Genomic DNA, 15979 nt, shown 5'->3' with positions numbered 1-15979 from the left:
TTGAACGTTTTATCTTTCCCAAATATCAACCTTTTTCAAACAACATCATATTCATTGATCCCCTCGTTTCCCCCTCATGACTTTACCTCCTCAGCCAACAGTTTGAGTTTGGACGCCCAGCCCTCCAGCTCAGCCAGCGTATGCCTGGGCTCTCGAGCCTCCTCCCTCATCCGCTTGGCTCCGTCTGTCATGAACGCCAAAGAAGTGTCCCGGAGCTTCTTCAGCTGGACGTCCAGGGATGTGAGATTGGAGCGGCCTTCAAGTGTTGGTGTTGTGCAGCTTCATGAAGGAAAAATGAAGACTCAAAAAACAAACTCCATTTATGCATTATTACCTCTGCCAAGGAGGTTGTGATTTGAAATCTTGATTTCAGTGAATATAACTTATATAGCAACTTCAATGTGACAGTGGTAGCAACTGGAGGTGGTTATTGTTTAAGGGGTGCTAAAGAGGTTGATTAAGGATGGACAGCTCAAAAATGTGGCACAATCAGAAGGCAGCACAGTTCCTGACAAGCTGCCTCACCGATCCCCTTCAACAGCACCTATAGAATGTCAGAATAGACCATTTTGAAGTCCTAGCTGCTTTACATATTTTAAGTAAAATAAGAAAAATAATTATTGATATTCGCTTTATACATGTATATTAAAAGGTTTACAATATTGACTCGTCGTATTCAATTTCATACACTTTATTTAAAGTGTCAAATAATAAAGTAATCTCAACAAGAAATAAATAAGAGAAAAAACAGGTCCCAGTGAATCATAAGGAGAGACAGAGGTGATTAATGAGAAGCTGTTTTAAGAAGCAGAAACCTTGAGCAGAACCAGACTGAACAGTCTCCTCCAGTGAACGGACATGTAAGGTTTTTAATATTTAAATAAAACCTGTAATAGTCCAAATAATGCCCATTAATTCCAAGCGTGTGTGAAGCTCCCTCATTGCCTATTAACTTACCTTTCCAGGTCCTCGATGAGATCGTTGAGCACCTTCAACCACACGTCCAACAGCTTGTTGTCGGAAACCTTTGCCAAGATGGCGATTTTGAAATCTTCCAGGTTTGATTGCTGCAAAAGACGTGGCAGAGGAGAGTAGACATGAGTCATGATGTTCCTAGTATCTGAGGATTACAGCTTCAAGTGTCATTACCAGGCGATGATAAATGTAGAGGATGATGTTGACAGTGTCCATGCGGTGGCTGATGTCCTCCCATAATGATATGACCACCACCACAGGCTTCGTCTTGGCCCAGGGCAGGTAATAGTAGTGGTTACCTGCAGGATCAGGACTTTAAAACCCTGATGGTGACTGAACAACAAGTCGCTCACCGTCAAACACTGCACAGCTGTACTGAGTGGTGGAGGCCAGAGGTTTGCATGTAGCATCCAGCTTGTTCCCATAGTTACCAATGCTGACCTCAAACTGGATCGGTTCTCCAGGTTCCTGTATCATGGTGGCACTGTGGAATACTGCACACAGGCAGTACTTTCTCCTCCTCTGGAACTTCTGATGAGCCGAAGAGATTTTCTCATGAACCCAAACTCAACATTTGTAAGAAATATTTTTCAGTTTGATCACCTGCACCACCAGCAGGTCATCATTTGGGATGCCGTCCACTGCTTTGTCCAGTTTCTCCTCAAGTTTAGTGGCCAACTGGACCAGAACCCGGCCTCTGTAGGCAACCCCTTCTCCCTTTGTGGACAATAAATATTTATCAGAACATATAGTACTGTGCAAAAGTTTTAGGCAGGTGAAACACAGTCATTAAGTGAAAAAGATACAGATGCGTAGGAGCTTCAAACTGGGTGAGGAACAGCAAAACTCAAAATATGTCCAAACATCAACTTTAAAAGCTGCTGGAGTCAACTGTATCCTCTCATCCTCAGTCATTGCCAGGATTTTACAGTTCCTTAAGAGTCCTGCAGAGGATTTAATGACTGCTTGAAGTTTAAACTCTACACAAAGTTTTATTTTATTTTAACAAACTTTAGTGAAAATGAAAATCATAAAATGACTATGATAAAAATAAAATATGATTGGTACACACAAAAAACAATAAATGGCTGCAGTGCCGTTTAATGAGAGTATTGTCAAAAAAAACATTGTGATATACTATATAAATAACCAACTATGTTGAAGGTCATTATCCGTTATGCAGTTAATACAGTCTCTGGCAAATAAATTGAGAATCAAAATAAGAGAAACATCTTTTGAAATGAGGCGTCACTACCTTCCCATGGTTGAGATTTTCATAAGGGTCCGGCAGACCACTGAACTCTCTCGGGCTGCCGTACAAGTTGATATAACAGGGCCCGAAAACTGGCAGAAAGCCGACCTCAGACTCCCCCGTGTTGACTAAAGTAAAACAAAACATGTCAGAAAACATTTCTTTTGAAGCTCTTTGGCGTCGTTGTTAGTGTGTCAGTGCAGCTGGAGAAGGCGGTGATGATTATAGAAGGACGGACATGACAATGATTGAGCCGTTAATAATCTACATTATTCTACTGCTTTTGCACAAACATGGATTTCACTGCAGCGAGGAGAGTTAAACGGGTTGAGCAGCACGGGATGCAAAAAGGCAGGTTAGTTCACTGCACATGCATTAGAGAACAAAAGTAACACTGATCAACCTTCAAACGACTCCACTTCCTCATTTCCAGTATATTCCTCTATTTGAAGAGAGAGAAACAAAACAATAGTGGTTCTCTTTTTAATGTGAGAACACAAAGCACTCTTGTTCTCAATGTGATGGTTCCACTTGTAACATAATATTTCAGATCTTTAATATCTTTAATAAAGTATACCTTCGATCTCTCCTCCAGAGGAGGCGATCTTGGCCAGGTTCAGATATGTGGTTCCAATAGCGTCGTTTCCAGTCAATCGATCCCTGAAATTAAACACGTTTTTATTGTTTTGAAAGAAAATTACTGTTTTTAAAGTTTAGTTCAACCCAGTGTAACAATAAACAATACTATCAATTATTCAGAAAACAATATTCCCTTGCGTTAGATTTGCCAAAAATACTTGAGACATGCAATCAAACTAATTTATAAACATCTGTACTTGTTGTTTTACTCACTTTTATACAATTATACATGTGCATATTCATCCATGTTTGACATTGTGGATGACATATTAACTGCATTGTACACACCCATAGTATATAAAAAACAACAACATTCACTTATATTAACTCAAGTCAAATTCAAAGCCCGGGGGTCAATATACAACATATTTTTTAAACATGTCTGTATTGCTGTGTTATAATTGGGAAAACAATTTCCTGAAGGAGACCTCCTGAGGGATCAATAAAGTTCAATCGATCTATCTATCTATCTATTAAGATGCCAGTATTTAAGATAAGTTAAGGAACAGAGATTACTGATGTCAACAATCATACAGAGACTTTGAATAATAATAACTTTGAGTGTTTATTGAAGGAGGACAAACACAGAGATAATTGAAATAGATTTAGTCTCCCAAAATTCTAAATAATAATATCATAATCATACTTACGGTTACAGACAGTTTGAACTAGTTAAGCCAGGGGTATGAAAGTACCAAAATTAAACATTTACGTTAAACGTATATTTAAGATTAACAAAGTCCAAGATTCTGTTTAACGTCAATTCCTTGTGTTTCTTGGTTACAACTAATCACTTGTTCTTGTTGGATTTCTTAGCTGCTGTCTGACCAAACCGACCTCATGTCTTAAAAAAAGGGTCTTCGTCTGTCACAAAAACCATCAAGTTTCCTCACACTGCACTGTAATGACTAAGCTTTATATCTAATCGTATCAACGGACCGTTATTGTTCTTTACCTAGCAGATTAACTTAATAGTGTCTTAATAAGGTCATCATCTGTGTGCAAACGTGACTTCTAAACATCCCAACTGATGGTCTTAACTCCAGTAGGAAGGTAGAGAATTCTATTGCACATATGAGCGTAAATAAAAGGGTTGATACAATAACTTAATTATTGTTTTTAACAAGCTTGAACAGTCATTTACATGCTGCTGTATTTGAGTCTCAAGTGTGTTGCCTGTAATCTTAAGTTTCCAGCAGTAGAAGGGAATTTTGCAGTGTTCCTTTATTAAAACCAAACAAGGGTCACATCTGAGGCTGGGGCCATATGCGGCCCTTTCATCGTATTTTATTATGCATTTATTATTGTATTATGTCTAAATACAACTTAGTTTAGTACTTTGCATAGGACATTACTTAGTTTGTATTCTTTGTCCATTCAGTGGGCATTTCTTGGCAATTCAAGTCATTTCAGTGAATATTGAGAAAATATTCAGAATAAAATATTTTATTTAAAGTTCAAAATTATATTATTTGCATCGTTTGGTTTATTTGCTTTTTTGTGCTTTTCCCCTCTACTACACTTGTTTTCTTGGAAGTTTTTCCATCATTGTCTCTTGGCTCCTCACTTTTGGCTTGATGGCCCCTCGCAACAGTCACTGTATATAATGTGGCCCCTGAGGAAGAAATGTCACTCTGGGGCCGAACAAAATGTATATTTTCCACACTATCTGCAAGAGAAAAATATGTTTTTTTGTTTTTTGAGGCTAGATTCATCTTAATGTTCTATGAGGAAGTTATGCTTTCCCAGATAAATGTCTTTCCTTCACCTTAACTTTTACATCATTGGATGTCTCCTTATAATTGCAGACCAGATTTGGCCTACCGGCCTAGAGTTTGAAACATGTGGTCTCAACCATTAGAAAATTAAAATTTAAGTCACCAGACCAATCAATGTCTACTTCAGGGTGTGACTGACTTCTCAAGACCAACACATAAAAAGTATTTTAGAAGAGAAAAAAAGAAACTGTAAAATAAGATGTTGAAAAGTGGATTCATTTTATTATAATAAAGCACTAATTATGATTATTATTTTTGATATATTAATCAAATTTAATGGGTTATTTTGACCCCCCTAGAAAAAGGTTTGTCCAAACCTTGGTACAGTTTATACAACTTGATTACACTTGTTTTTTTAACACCACCCACTCTCTATTATTTCACAGTGTTTTTCCCTATGTTTATCTCGGAATAATCTTCTTTCGGACTTCCTGGATTTAAGTGGCTGTTTTTATCCTACATTGTTTTACTGAACTTTCTGATTAAAATGAATGGAGAGAATGTTCTGGGTCTGGGTTTGTGTGGAAGGAAAGGGAGGGACAGTCTGAGTCACAGACATAATTCTTATTTAGTGATGAAGTCCACACACACACAGACACACACACACACACTCAGCTGCTCTGAAATGTTGCGGTACCAACCCCCCCCATAGTAACCCCGGACCTGCGCACATTCCTTCCTCTGTTTACCTAAAATGGAAGTTTTTTTTAAACAGAATCTGGTTGAGTTGTACTCACCAGTCGAACACCGTCAGCTTGACTCGCTCGCACATGGAAGGAAACTGAAGAGAAACACAAGAAGCTGCTGAAGAACAATGATCATGTCGGTGCCCAGAGTGTTGCCATCATCATCACCTTGACTTGGAGGTTTAAAACCTGGTTCCACTCAGGGTTCGCATTCTTCTCGATGATCTGAGTGCACAGCTGTTGAACAACAACTTCATCAGTTTGTCTTTCTTTAAGCTCATGGTGTGAGGAATAAACAGATTTTAAATACCTTTTTGCCTGCAAACTGAACCTCCAAAAATGGATCCACGAGGTTCTTCTTGTCTCCTTCTCCCCCAAATATCTCTTTGACCGACTGCACAAATGCATCGTCCACTAGAGTGGAAAAAAACACTTAATTTAGTTAAAAGTTCAGATCAAATTAAAAGACAAATAAAACAAGAGGTTATCATTTTAGCAAAGCAGATGTACATGTGGTACACAAAATATGTTTTGAAAACCAGAGAAACACAGAAAGAGGGAGAAGTAATTTTAGGCAGACATTAGGCCTTAGAATTGCAGAGAGGATCTGAAATGATGGAAATCTTCCTTATTTAATATGTTTTAAATTTCAGTGAAATAGGCCTCATTTGAATTTTCATGGGGATCTTCTGCCCTCTTACAATTAACAAAATGAAAATTAATTTCTTTTACTTAGTATGTAACTATGTTACATAGTAATAGTATAGTATGTTACTTAGTAATAATAAATAAATGGAAAAAGTTTCATAAAAATTACTAATAGATTAATTTATTGGGGTCTTTCTCTTCCCCCTTTGCGCTCCTTTAGAATGAACAAAAGGAGCTGAGTTAATGTAAATGCTCATAATTATTATAAAGTATATATTGTTTAAATGTTTTCTAAATTGAACATGTTTAATTTTAAAATAATTTTCATGAGGTTCTTCTGCCCCCCTTTCATCCCCTTTCTTCTTGATCCCAAAGGAGTCCCCAGCCTAAAACCTTCGCTGAAAGCTCATTAGTCTGAATGATTCTTTTTAAGACGCTTTGTCGTGCAGTTAGTGAGTCTATAAGATGGACTAACCTACTATTTTATATACAGTAAATAGGTAAGCTTCAACATTCTTAATAAACACGTTCACATTTAGTTTTTGTCTTGTGTTTTATTTGTTTTTGCTGCGATTCTGTTAAGTTAAATTTGTATTAATGTTTTAGTTGAATATTTAAAACACAAGAAATTGTTCTTTTTAGAATACTTTACTGGGTTTGAACATATTTTATTGACTTATTTTAAATTTTCCACATTATTTTTTTTTAAACCCTCCTGTCAGAAAGAGAAACTATTTACACAAGATAACTGATGTTTTCTTCATACAAACATCACATAGTTTCTAACTCGACCTACAATGGAACAAGTTTTCCATGTCAGCACCTGTTCTGTGACTCAAAACACATACACAACGCAAATTCTCTTTGTCTCGACCACTTCCTTCAACATCATGTATGCTGCCATTCAGATGAATGCTGGCCGTGTGTTGGGTTCGTGCTTCTCAAACACCTACTCTGGGGAATGTCCTCGGCTCTGAAGACCTTCAGTGAAAGTGTCGCCCAGCGCAGGGTGACATTAGCCGGGAGCAGCAGGTTGCTCTCGATATCGTCCTGGTCGTCGTTGGGCCCTCTCTTCTCCACCTGTAAGAAGAGAGAAAACGGTGTGAAATCCGTAGAAACAACAGCATAAAGAGGTTGAAGAACAGCGGGCGTACCGGGGGCTCGTCGCCCGTCCCGACCACAAACAGGCTGACTTTGAGATAGCCTTTCGCTCCACAGCTGGAGTCGTCTGGGTTGTTCAGCAGAAGCCATTTCCTCATGACACAGTGAGCTGAAACAATCGTTGAATGGGTTTATCAAGAGGAATTCATGAGTGGTTTCATTTAGATGTAATTCAAGGGTTTCAAACTCAAGGCCTGGCCCGCCATATCCTTTTATGTGGCCCGCTAAATGTTTGGTTTAAAATCATCATCAAGATTAATGTTTGTGTTGATATAGGGAGCTATAAAAAACAGTGTTTAAGATAAGATAAGGGACATAGATTATGGATTTCAACTCTACACAGACTTCCAATAAGGAGTAAAACTGATGAAAGAAATGAATTTGATGGGATCGTTTAGTGAAGGACAAACAGAGATATTCAAGTTTCTGTAGCTCAAGAGTAAAAATACAATATTGCTATCAGACTTCCTGTTTAATAAACATTTTAAATCATCTAAAACATTTTGGCCCTTGAGTGTTTCAATACCACTGATTTAGATGATTATTATATCAGGTGAAGAGATACAAATGCAAAGCAGATTCAATTTTTGCTACACATTTACAAATCTAGATATTTTTGTATTTATTTATAATTTGACATCCCTAAATGTTTTAAACATTTCCTTATTAAATTAATTTTAACATTGTTGCTGTGTTTTTCTTGTCCTTCCTTATGTGAGAACAATGTCTGGAATTGCAAATTACTCTTTTTTTCTCCTTTTTTTACCCTCAAGAACATGAATGTCTAGTTGTGAGTGAGAAGAAGTAAGAGTTTAAGGGCAAAATTCTTTTGATTTGAATTGAATCGTTTCATATATATATCAAAATATTAAAAGGGTTAATTTAACATTTCAAATGTTAGTGCTATAATAACCTACATTTGTATAAAGAATTTAAAAAATGGTATTAATTAACCAATATTGAATTTAGAAACATTATTCTTTAATTATGGGAATTAGAATATCAAGATGTATGTGTAAAAACCCCAATTTTTTTAGAAAATAATATACATTTTAAATTAATAATTTAGAAAACCTAAACAAATTAAATATTCAAATTAATGATATAATTAAACCAAATTCAACATTTAAATGTAGATATTACTGTATTCAATTTATTAAAAAATAATGAAATGCTTGAAAAAAACATTTCCATAATAAATACAAGTGAAAGTGTCAACAGTTAAAATTTTAGATTCAACCATAACAGCCTTTGTATTTTATCTTAAACAGTTTCTCTTTAATCTTCATAGGACAACAACATGAAAAGAAATCTACTTTTATTGTGAGCCGCCAGGCCTCATTAACCCATTAACCTATAAATGTGCTTTTTTGTAGGATGTAAAAAGTACCTGGTTCATCATAAACATAGCCCACGTCCAGCTGTGCAAGGAAAAGTGGACATGTGAGGAAAAAGAGAAGACCTTTTCTCAGCAATAATGTAGAGAAATGTCTTGACAAACCTCAAATTCTCCCATGAGACTGTCGGCCCTCAGCGAATACGAGTTATACACCTGCAACAGTGGCGTCAGTTGTTAGATGTTGTTACGATCTCTGATGCACCTGAACATACCCGGAAACTGAGGTTCTGCTCAAAGAGTTCTGAAGGCAGCATGTGGACGTTGTAGAACAACATCTGGAGATGAATAAACGTCAACATAAAACAAAAACTAAATTGGTCAAGCGAACACATACCTCATCAAAGAAGGGGTTGTTTCCCCTCTTGATCCTGGTCCTGTGAGTATCTCCACACACGCTGACCTTCACCACGGGTTTCACATTGTTGCCCGACAGCTGACGGGCCTCGATGATGCGCACACGGATCTGATGGAAACACATCTTCTTAATGACTGAGATACAAAAATAAAACAATTGATAAACTTTTGTTTTCTCAAGAAACAATTTATCCATTCAATATTGCATTTATTTGATTTGTACCTGATACAAAGAGTCCAAGGCCAGACATCAGAAAACAAAAAACAACATAGACGTCCATAATTAAAAAGAGCATCAGGAACATTTCTTCATGAGTTTTATAGTATGAACTCAGAACTCATTGGGGGTCTAGAGGATGCAGTCAAAGGGTCACAACTGTGCCCAGGTCTGTGGAGACTCACCTGGAAGTCCTGAGGTTTATTGACCAACCGATGGCGGTTCTGGGTTCTCGCTAAACGCCTTCGAAGGTTGCCAGCCGAGGCCCCGGGAGAACCACCTTCGTTCCCATCTACAACAGTCGTGTCTCCATCCAAACCTTCAGGCAATGGAATAAAAGATCATAATAAATGGAAAGAATGAAACCATTCCATCAATACTTAAAGGGGCCCTTAGATTGTATCATCTTGTTCTTTCTCTTTATTTCCCTTTGTTCTTGTTCTTTTTTTAATTTGATTATTTTTTATGAAAAGTTGCTGTATTTGCTGTGGATAATTTGGAAAAAAAACAATTTCAATAAAGTTCTACCTACCCTACCCTGTATATGTATGTGTAAGTACCATATCCTCTTTCACTTATTTTCATTATCTTTTGTTGCAGAAACCCACAGTCCACACTTTATGAGACCTCGTTTGTGAAGGATAGCTAGGATAACATACGTTATTGAAAAATTGCCATGTTTTTTTCATTTTCTTGTGCCGTCTTCTTTCCCTTTACTTCTGGAAGGAGCTACAAAATGAGCCAGTATTGAGTCAGCACTGTCAAGGGACAGTATTTCCCTTAAATCCAACTCTTTAAAAGAAGCCTGAAATGCAAAGTTAACGGCTCTGATCAAAGAGAAAACCTCTTATCGAAGCTCTTCCGAAAATTAGAAACTGCAACCCTGGAGTAGGTACGATCAGCAACATGACTTAAAATCAACATGATACGACGACTTGACATTTATCTGATCCGAGTGAAACATCTGACACAAACTAGTCTGTACTCGTCTGTGGGAAAACACTGACTGATGCAACAACCAATAGGGAAAAAGACTGGTTGAAAAACTGCTCTTTGTTGAAGTTAATACTCTCAGACGGTTTATTTTATTGTATCGATAGAAACATTCTTTAGAACTTCACTGCAGTCCAGAATCATTTAAAATGATAAACCCAAGCGGGTCCTTGAAACAAACGAAAGCATACCCGAGTCCACCGCGGTTTCACCGTCACTAGGGTTCGGCATAGCGTTGGGTGGAGGATCGTAGACAATTACAAGATTGATAGTGGCCTGAAAAGAGGAACAAATAGATTCACGTCATAAAAATGTATAAAGATGTCATCAGTGTGCGTCTGGACACCTACACCAATGCTCTGTCCACGTTCATCAGCCAGAGGCAGATTCTTGGAGGGTAAGGACTTGAGTTGGCCTGAGGCCAGATCCTTTAAGGAGACTTTAGTTGAACCTAAAAACCTGATAAGAAACACACCATTATCAGATCACAGCAACATTGGAGAAAATAGACACTCATTTGGTTAAAATATTGATTGAATTCAAATGTATGTTTTTAATTAAAAGTGGGAAACAAAGTGCGTCTTGTGGTAAAAGAGTGCAATTGTTTTATTTAACAAGAGGCTTATTTAGCCTCTATTGATAAATAAATGACAATATATTAATTTACTTGCGTTAGACTTGAACCATAGAACACAAACATTCATAAAAATACAAAACAAAATGTTTCAGGAAATAAAGAGGTAAAAATAAAAATGGTAAAAATTGTTGTTATTAATGTAAAAGTTGGTAGTCCACCATCTGTCTGTCCATCTTAAAAAGCTGTTTATTTTAACTTTTTCTCTTAAACGGTTAAACTTTTTTAAGAATTCAAAAGTAATTCAATAAGAACATGTCATGTTAAAGTATGGGTTAGTTTTCACATCTGAGGGGTGAAATTATCAGGTCACACAAATTCTAGAAATCAGTAACTTTATAAAAGGCAGATATAAAGTTCAGAAAAGTCTTTATTCCGAAATATGGTTTAAAGAGAAGGACCAGAGAAAAGTATCCAAACTGACAAGCACTAAACAAATAACATAGAGGCTTTAAAAAAAAAAAAAGGTGTTAAAAAAAACTATGTATTATGAATAAATGCTTTATTTACAATTAACATGAAAATATTCATGACGTTCATTTTTGTGTTGCAATTAAACTTCCTGCCGCTAGCTGGCAGCAGCCATAACGTCCTCTGCAGCTCAAGGAACAATAAAATCCCGGGAAATGCTGGAAGTAACTGAAGACGAGAGGATACCTTCGACTCCAGCATCTTTTAAAACTGATAATTATAGTTGGGTTTCAAAATCGATGAAAGCAGTTACGACTTCATCAAGAGTCATGTGGTCTGTAAATTATGCAACACCAGAGTCAAGTACTCGACAATACTACAAATATATTCTTGTACCTACAGTATCACAATATATGGTATTGTTACCCCTGCAAGATTCTTGCCAATAAACACTCGTAAAGAACACAATGCTGGTACCTTGACACAAAATGACAAAGTGGTTCTGGAAAAATGCGTCACAGAGTAGACACACCAGGTGATTTAAGGTGGTTCAGCTAATAATCCGGTATAAAAGGTCCACCAACAACAGGCGAGGGTGAGTGGGCCTCTACAAAATTAAACTGAGAGTTACTGACAGATGGGAAAGAATGGATGGAATGAGCCAAATCATGGGAAAAACTGTTTTTGCACTTGTCACCACACTGGCTAGGAATACATTTGCTATTATGCAACATGGATAAACAAGACAAAACACGTCGATAGCTACATCAAGCAAAGATTGATCAGGAATGATTATGGGGATCAGATTTCAGGGAGAACAGAGGTGAAATGTTGCATAGGTGCCCAGTGATGACACGTTCACTGGTTCCCGGTGTAGATCGCCTCCCAAAACCAACAAACCCTGCCTTCTCTGACAAACAAACGCAGCTGAAGACTGACACAGAAGCTGCCGCTTGACTAGAAAGAAATGATTTATGTCAAATGGCAGCGGGTTATTAAAAAGTCAGTTTGTATGCATTTCATCAACAGTAGATTTGAAATCTAATTTCACAGTTTTCCTCAAGCACACTAAATGACGTATGATGTAAGAGCAATATTTTGTGGGCGGTTACGCATCTGTTACAACATCTGATGGACCTGCTGCTTCTCCATAGAGTTCCAACAAGGTTGGCCTCACAGCAAGAAGGTTGCCGGTTCAAGGACAAAGTGACAGGAATGAGAGATGAAGAGTTTAAAAAAGGACTAAATATATCAAATATACTAATGTGATAAGTACCATCAGACATGCTGAGAAAATGTTTGGTTATTCATAAGTATGTTAAATATCTGGTTTTCTCAACTAGTGTGAATAGTCTGATTTAAAATACCACCATTAGGCAAACAATACTTGTAAATTCAAATAAATTGAAGTTTAAACTTGAAACAAGCACATCACTACACTGTACAGCTCAACAAATCCACATGGTTCAGTCCTTTTTGCAATTCTCAAAAGATGCATATATGTATTTATTACAATTTCACACGATGTGTTCGTAAGGGAAATCCAGTTTAAAAGGTAAAACATAGCCTATATTAAGTACTCTTGCTTTTATAAAATAAGCATTCAACTCTAATACAGCCTTATGACTCACTCTTATACATGTAGCAAGACTTATACAGCGATGACTTGGAACTGATAAAACATAAAGTGCAAGTTGTTTTAACTTTGCAAACAAAGTCATTACAACACTGACAATATATGCAAAAAGTAACAGTGTGCAGTAGTGCAAGCTAGAAGAACGAGTATATCAGGGTATTGACAGCCTTGTTAAATTGTATTATTTTAAAATAACTTTTAAAAGGTTGCGTTAATTGTGTTTTGTTGTCATCACTATAAACATGAAAATTAATAACCATCTGATCATGAGGCCGATTTAAGCTTAACCTCACTGGTGACCAGCTTTTGGTCATTACAACCTACATCAACTTAACAAGATTTCGTGGCGGATTCATGGATATTTTGGCTGTACATCATGAGCGAGTCTGAGGGGAATCCAGAGAGACCATGTGACTCGATAACCCTGGTATGTGATCATTATTTCTATGTTGGAATTCCAACTAAAGCACACTTTTTATTTGGGCTTTGGCAAGTAGTGTGTGTAATAGTTATGTGAATAAGATGCCTGTGTTGCAGTGATAATAGTTAGTTGGAATATTTATTTGTTGGGATACAAACTATCAGGACTGACCTTCGGAGGATAAAATATTAAATTAGGGAACAAGGAAGTTTGGAATAGAGCTCGGGGAAATGCCAAAAAGTATCATATTGACAGGAAATTTAAAAAATATATATTTAATACATGTTTCTTACATACTGTAGTTTAATGACGATAATCTTGATTTTATTATTAAGCATTGATTTTAAAATGCCAGTTATTGAAGCATGATTAACGAAAACTATAGAAAGTTGAATTATTTTAACGTTTTATTGACATTAAACCAACGTTAAGAACATAAGAAAAATCTCCACTCAAAAAAATAGAAAATGTAACAGGATAAATATATATATATATATATCAAAATTATACAAAAAAACTTCCTTCAACAAGTGTAGAAAAAAAAAAAACGGTCAACAACAAAACCCAACTCAACAAGTGTAGAGAATAGAATAATAATGTAAGAACACTATCTTCAACAAGTGCAGATAAATATAACAATACAAAAATGTGGACAAAAAACAACTGAACTAACTGTAAAACATAAATTTTCCACGATAAATAATCTTCCTTGGGGTGGCAGCATGGCTGCTAAGGATTTCTTTTAGGGTGTCCTTTTTTACCCTATGCTACCCTGGTAGATCTGCCCATGATCATGGGAGTCAGCTTGTATACAAGAGACTCTAACATACTCCAGTTACTGATTTACTTTAATTTAATCAAGTCATGAGGACATTCGCGTTTTCCCCCTAACTCTAGCCGTCAGGGAAAACTACAACACATCATGAAAACTATGTTGGAATCCTGGGGACATTGTTCCCTCATAGAACATCTGAGTGCATGTCAGAGCGGCCAAGTCAGTGGAAAAATGTGGTCACTTTAGCAGCCACATAATACTGCAGAGACCGACATCTCAAAAGCTCCACCCTCTGTCCTCCTGCTCAGGGGATTTTTTTTTTCAATCGATAGGAAACAAAAGACAAGAAAATAACAGTTGTTCTTCCTGCAATTAGATAGCACCCTGTCATCAACTACAACGGTACAAATGAATGCCATGTGGGAATTAACGCAAGTTATTTTAGAGCTCAAGACTTTTCTACTTGATTCTACAAGCAAGTCTCCTGAAGGAATTTGACAGAACACAAACAGCAATTCATCCATCCATTGTTGCCCAATGAGAATCAGTCATCCCACTCAGCAAAAGCAAGTCACGGCATGGCAAGCTGGGCGTGATGGGGGTAGTGGGAGCCAGCAAACTTTGAGACTGGGTTACCAAAATACAGAGTGATGACATCACCACAAACTGGCAAAAATGTTTTTCTTATACGCTCTAAATTTTATCATTAAAACATGTTGCAGCAGGAAATCAGCACATTTTCTAGCAACATCAGGCTTAATAACATCTCAGCAGTTAAAACCCATGTCTGCCTCTATTTGAACAAGAGGAGTTTACACTGTGATTCAGTGAGGGGAGGCTCCGATGTCCTCATCTTGATCCTCCTGTTGCACAAAGCTCGAAGCCAAATGCCAACAGAGAAGTTAATCTTTGTGACTTACTTATTTTTCCCGATGGTTTCGTAATCTTTCACCACTACGTCTATGTACGACCCGTGGTCCAGTGGGACGCCTTTTAGATCGAATTCCAATGCCTTTGAGTGAGACAGGAAATTAAAAAATGCATACATTCAAAATAAAGATCCACTACATGTACACATACAGGACAGCATACACATCATAAGTGGCATAGAGCAAAATTATATTGTACGATGTAGACACAGAACATATTGTTTTAAGACAAATATTTAAAAAAAACAACTAAGTGCTATAAAATAATCATTTAGACATACATAAAAGAAATAAGTTACATTTAATATAGAGCCATTTCAACAAGTTAATCTAACTAAATGTTGTAAAAGTTTGTTCACCTCGTTCCAAACTGGATTCAGCTCACTGTCAATGGATTTTGTTTTCTTTTTCTCCTCTGAAAAGTCAGAACGAAAACGTTTCAAACATCTTCTTGAAGTTTTATTGACATTTCCTGCTTGACAAAGAGTTGAGACTCAACGGTGTCACGCACAATATACAAATAAAGTTCTGATCATTGAAAATTGACACATCATTTAAACATTGTTAAAAATCGTAAAATGAACCCGTTCAAACGTTATAGCGTTTTTCCCCCCCCCCAAGTATGAATAAGATACAATGGTTTGAATTACCTTTAAAAATCACTGATGTGATCGGGTCAGGAGTCCCCACTGTCTTCTTAGGCAGCCCCTGAGCTGACTCCACCACAACTCGCAACATGGCGGCTTTTTCTTTTAAATTCTAATGTGAGAGAATTTAAATTCAAAGCATTATTGACATCCTGCCATCAAGACTCCACCAGCAAAGTCAACACATCTCGCTTGAGGAGAAGGAGAAAAAAAAAGTTATTCCAACTTGCTGAGATGAAAGAGGAGACGAGGGGGCGTGTCACGAGAGAAGCACTTATCCTGAGGAAACTTCTGCCATCCCGAGGAGCAGCTGAAACTAAATAGCAGATGTGACCACAGACACACACACACACAAACATAGCTCGAGAAATAAAAAAGCAACACATTTTTTTTTTAATTCAAATAAAATCTTAACGCTAAATAA

General features: G+C 36.9%; 1 protein-coding gene across 3 annotated transcripts in view; it reads right to left on the bottom strand.

Annotated features, from left to right (window-relative positions):
• myof (myoferlin) overlaps positions 1 to 15781 on the bottom strand; it is a 33045-nt gene extending 17264 nt beyond the window's left edge. The window contains exons 1-23 of one of the 3 annotated variants that reach the window (XM_087785060.1): positions 15559 to 15781; positions 15268 to 15323; positions 14900 to 14991; positions 10453 to 10561; positions 10294 to 10378; positions 9295 to 9428; positions 8873 to 9001; positions 8751 to 8813; positions 8641 to 8691; positions 8530 to 8560; positions 7133 to 7248; positions 6932 to 7058; positions 5641 to 5744; positions 5499 to 5567; positions 5382 to 5425; positions 2805 to 2887; positions 2631 to 2669; positions 2231 to 2355; positions 1579 to 1692; positions 1329 to 1506; positions 1150 to 1274; positions 958 to 1067; positions 87 to 279 (exon numbers count right to left, since the gene is read on the bottom strand). In XM_087785060.1, the coding sequence (XP_087641186.1) occupies positions 87 to 279; positions 958 to 1067; positions 1150 to 1274; positions 1329 to 1506; positions 1579 to 1692; positions 2231 to 2355; positions 2631 to 2669; positions 2805 to 2887; positions 5382 to 5425; positions 5499 to 5567; positions 5641 to 5744; positions 6932 to 7058; positions 7133 to 7248; positions 8530 to 8560; positions 8641 to 8691; positions 8751 to 8813; positions 8873 to 9001; positions 9295 to 9428; positions 10294 to 10378; positions 10453 to 10561; positions 14900 to 14991; positions 15268 to 15323; positions 15559 to 15646 (2265 nt within the window). In that variant the 5' untranslated portion in view covers positions 15647 to 15781. The remainder of the gene's footprint in view (positions 1 to 86; positions 280 to 957; positions 1068 to 1149; positions 1275 to 1328; positions 1507 to 1578; positions 1693 to 2230; positions 2356 to 2630; positions 2670 to 2804; positions 2888 to 5381; positions 5426 to 5498; positions 5568 to 5640; positions 5745 to 6931; positions 7059 to 7132; positions 7249 to 8529; positions 8561 to 8640; positions 8692 to 8750; positions 8814 to 8872; positions 9002 to 9294; positions 9429 to 10293; positions 10379 to 10452; positions 10562 to 14899; positions 14992 to 15267; positions 15324 to 15558) is intronic. The other 2 variants (XM_087785058.1, XM_087785059.1) reach the window with 2 other exon arrangements.
• Positions 15782 to 15979: the final 198 nt, after the last annotated feature.

Source organism: Callionymus lyra, chromosome 2 (genome assembly GCF_982586985.1).
Source record: "Callionymus lyra chromosome 2, fCalLyr1.hap1.1, whole genome shotgun sequence".
NCBI lineage: Eukaryota > Metazoa > Chordata > Actinopteri > Syngnathiformes > Callionymidae > Callionymus > Callionymus lyra.
This window is presented reverse-complemented; position numbering and strand designations above follow the sequence as displayed.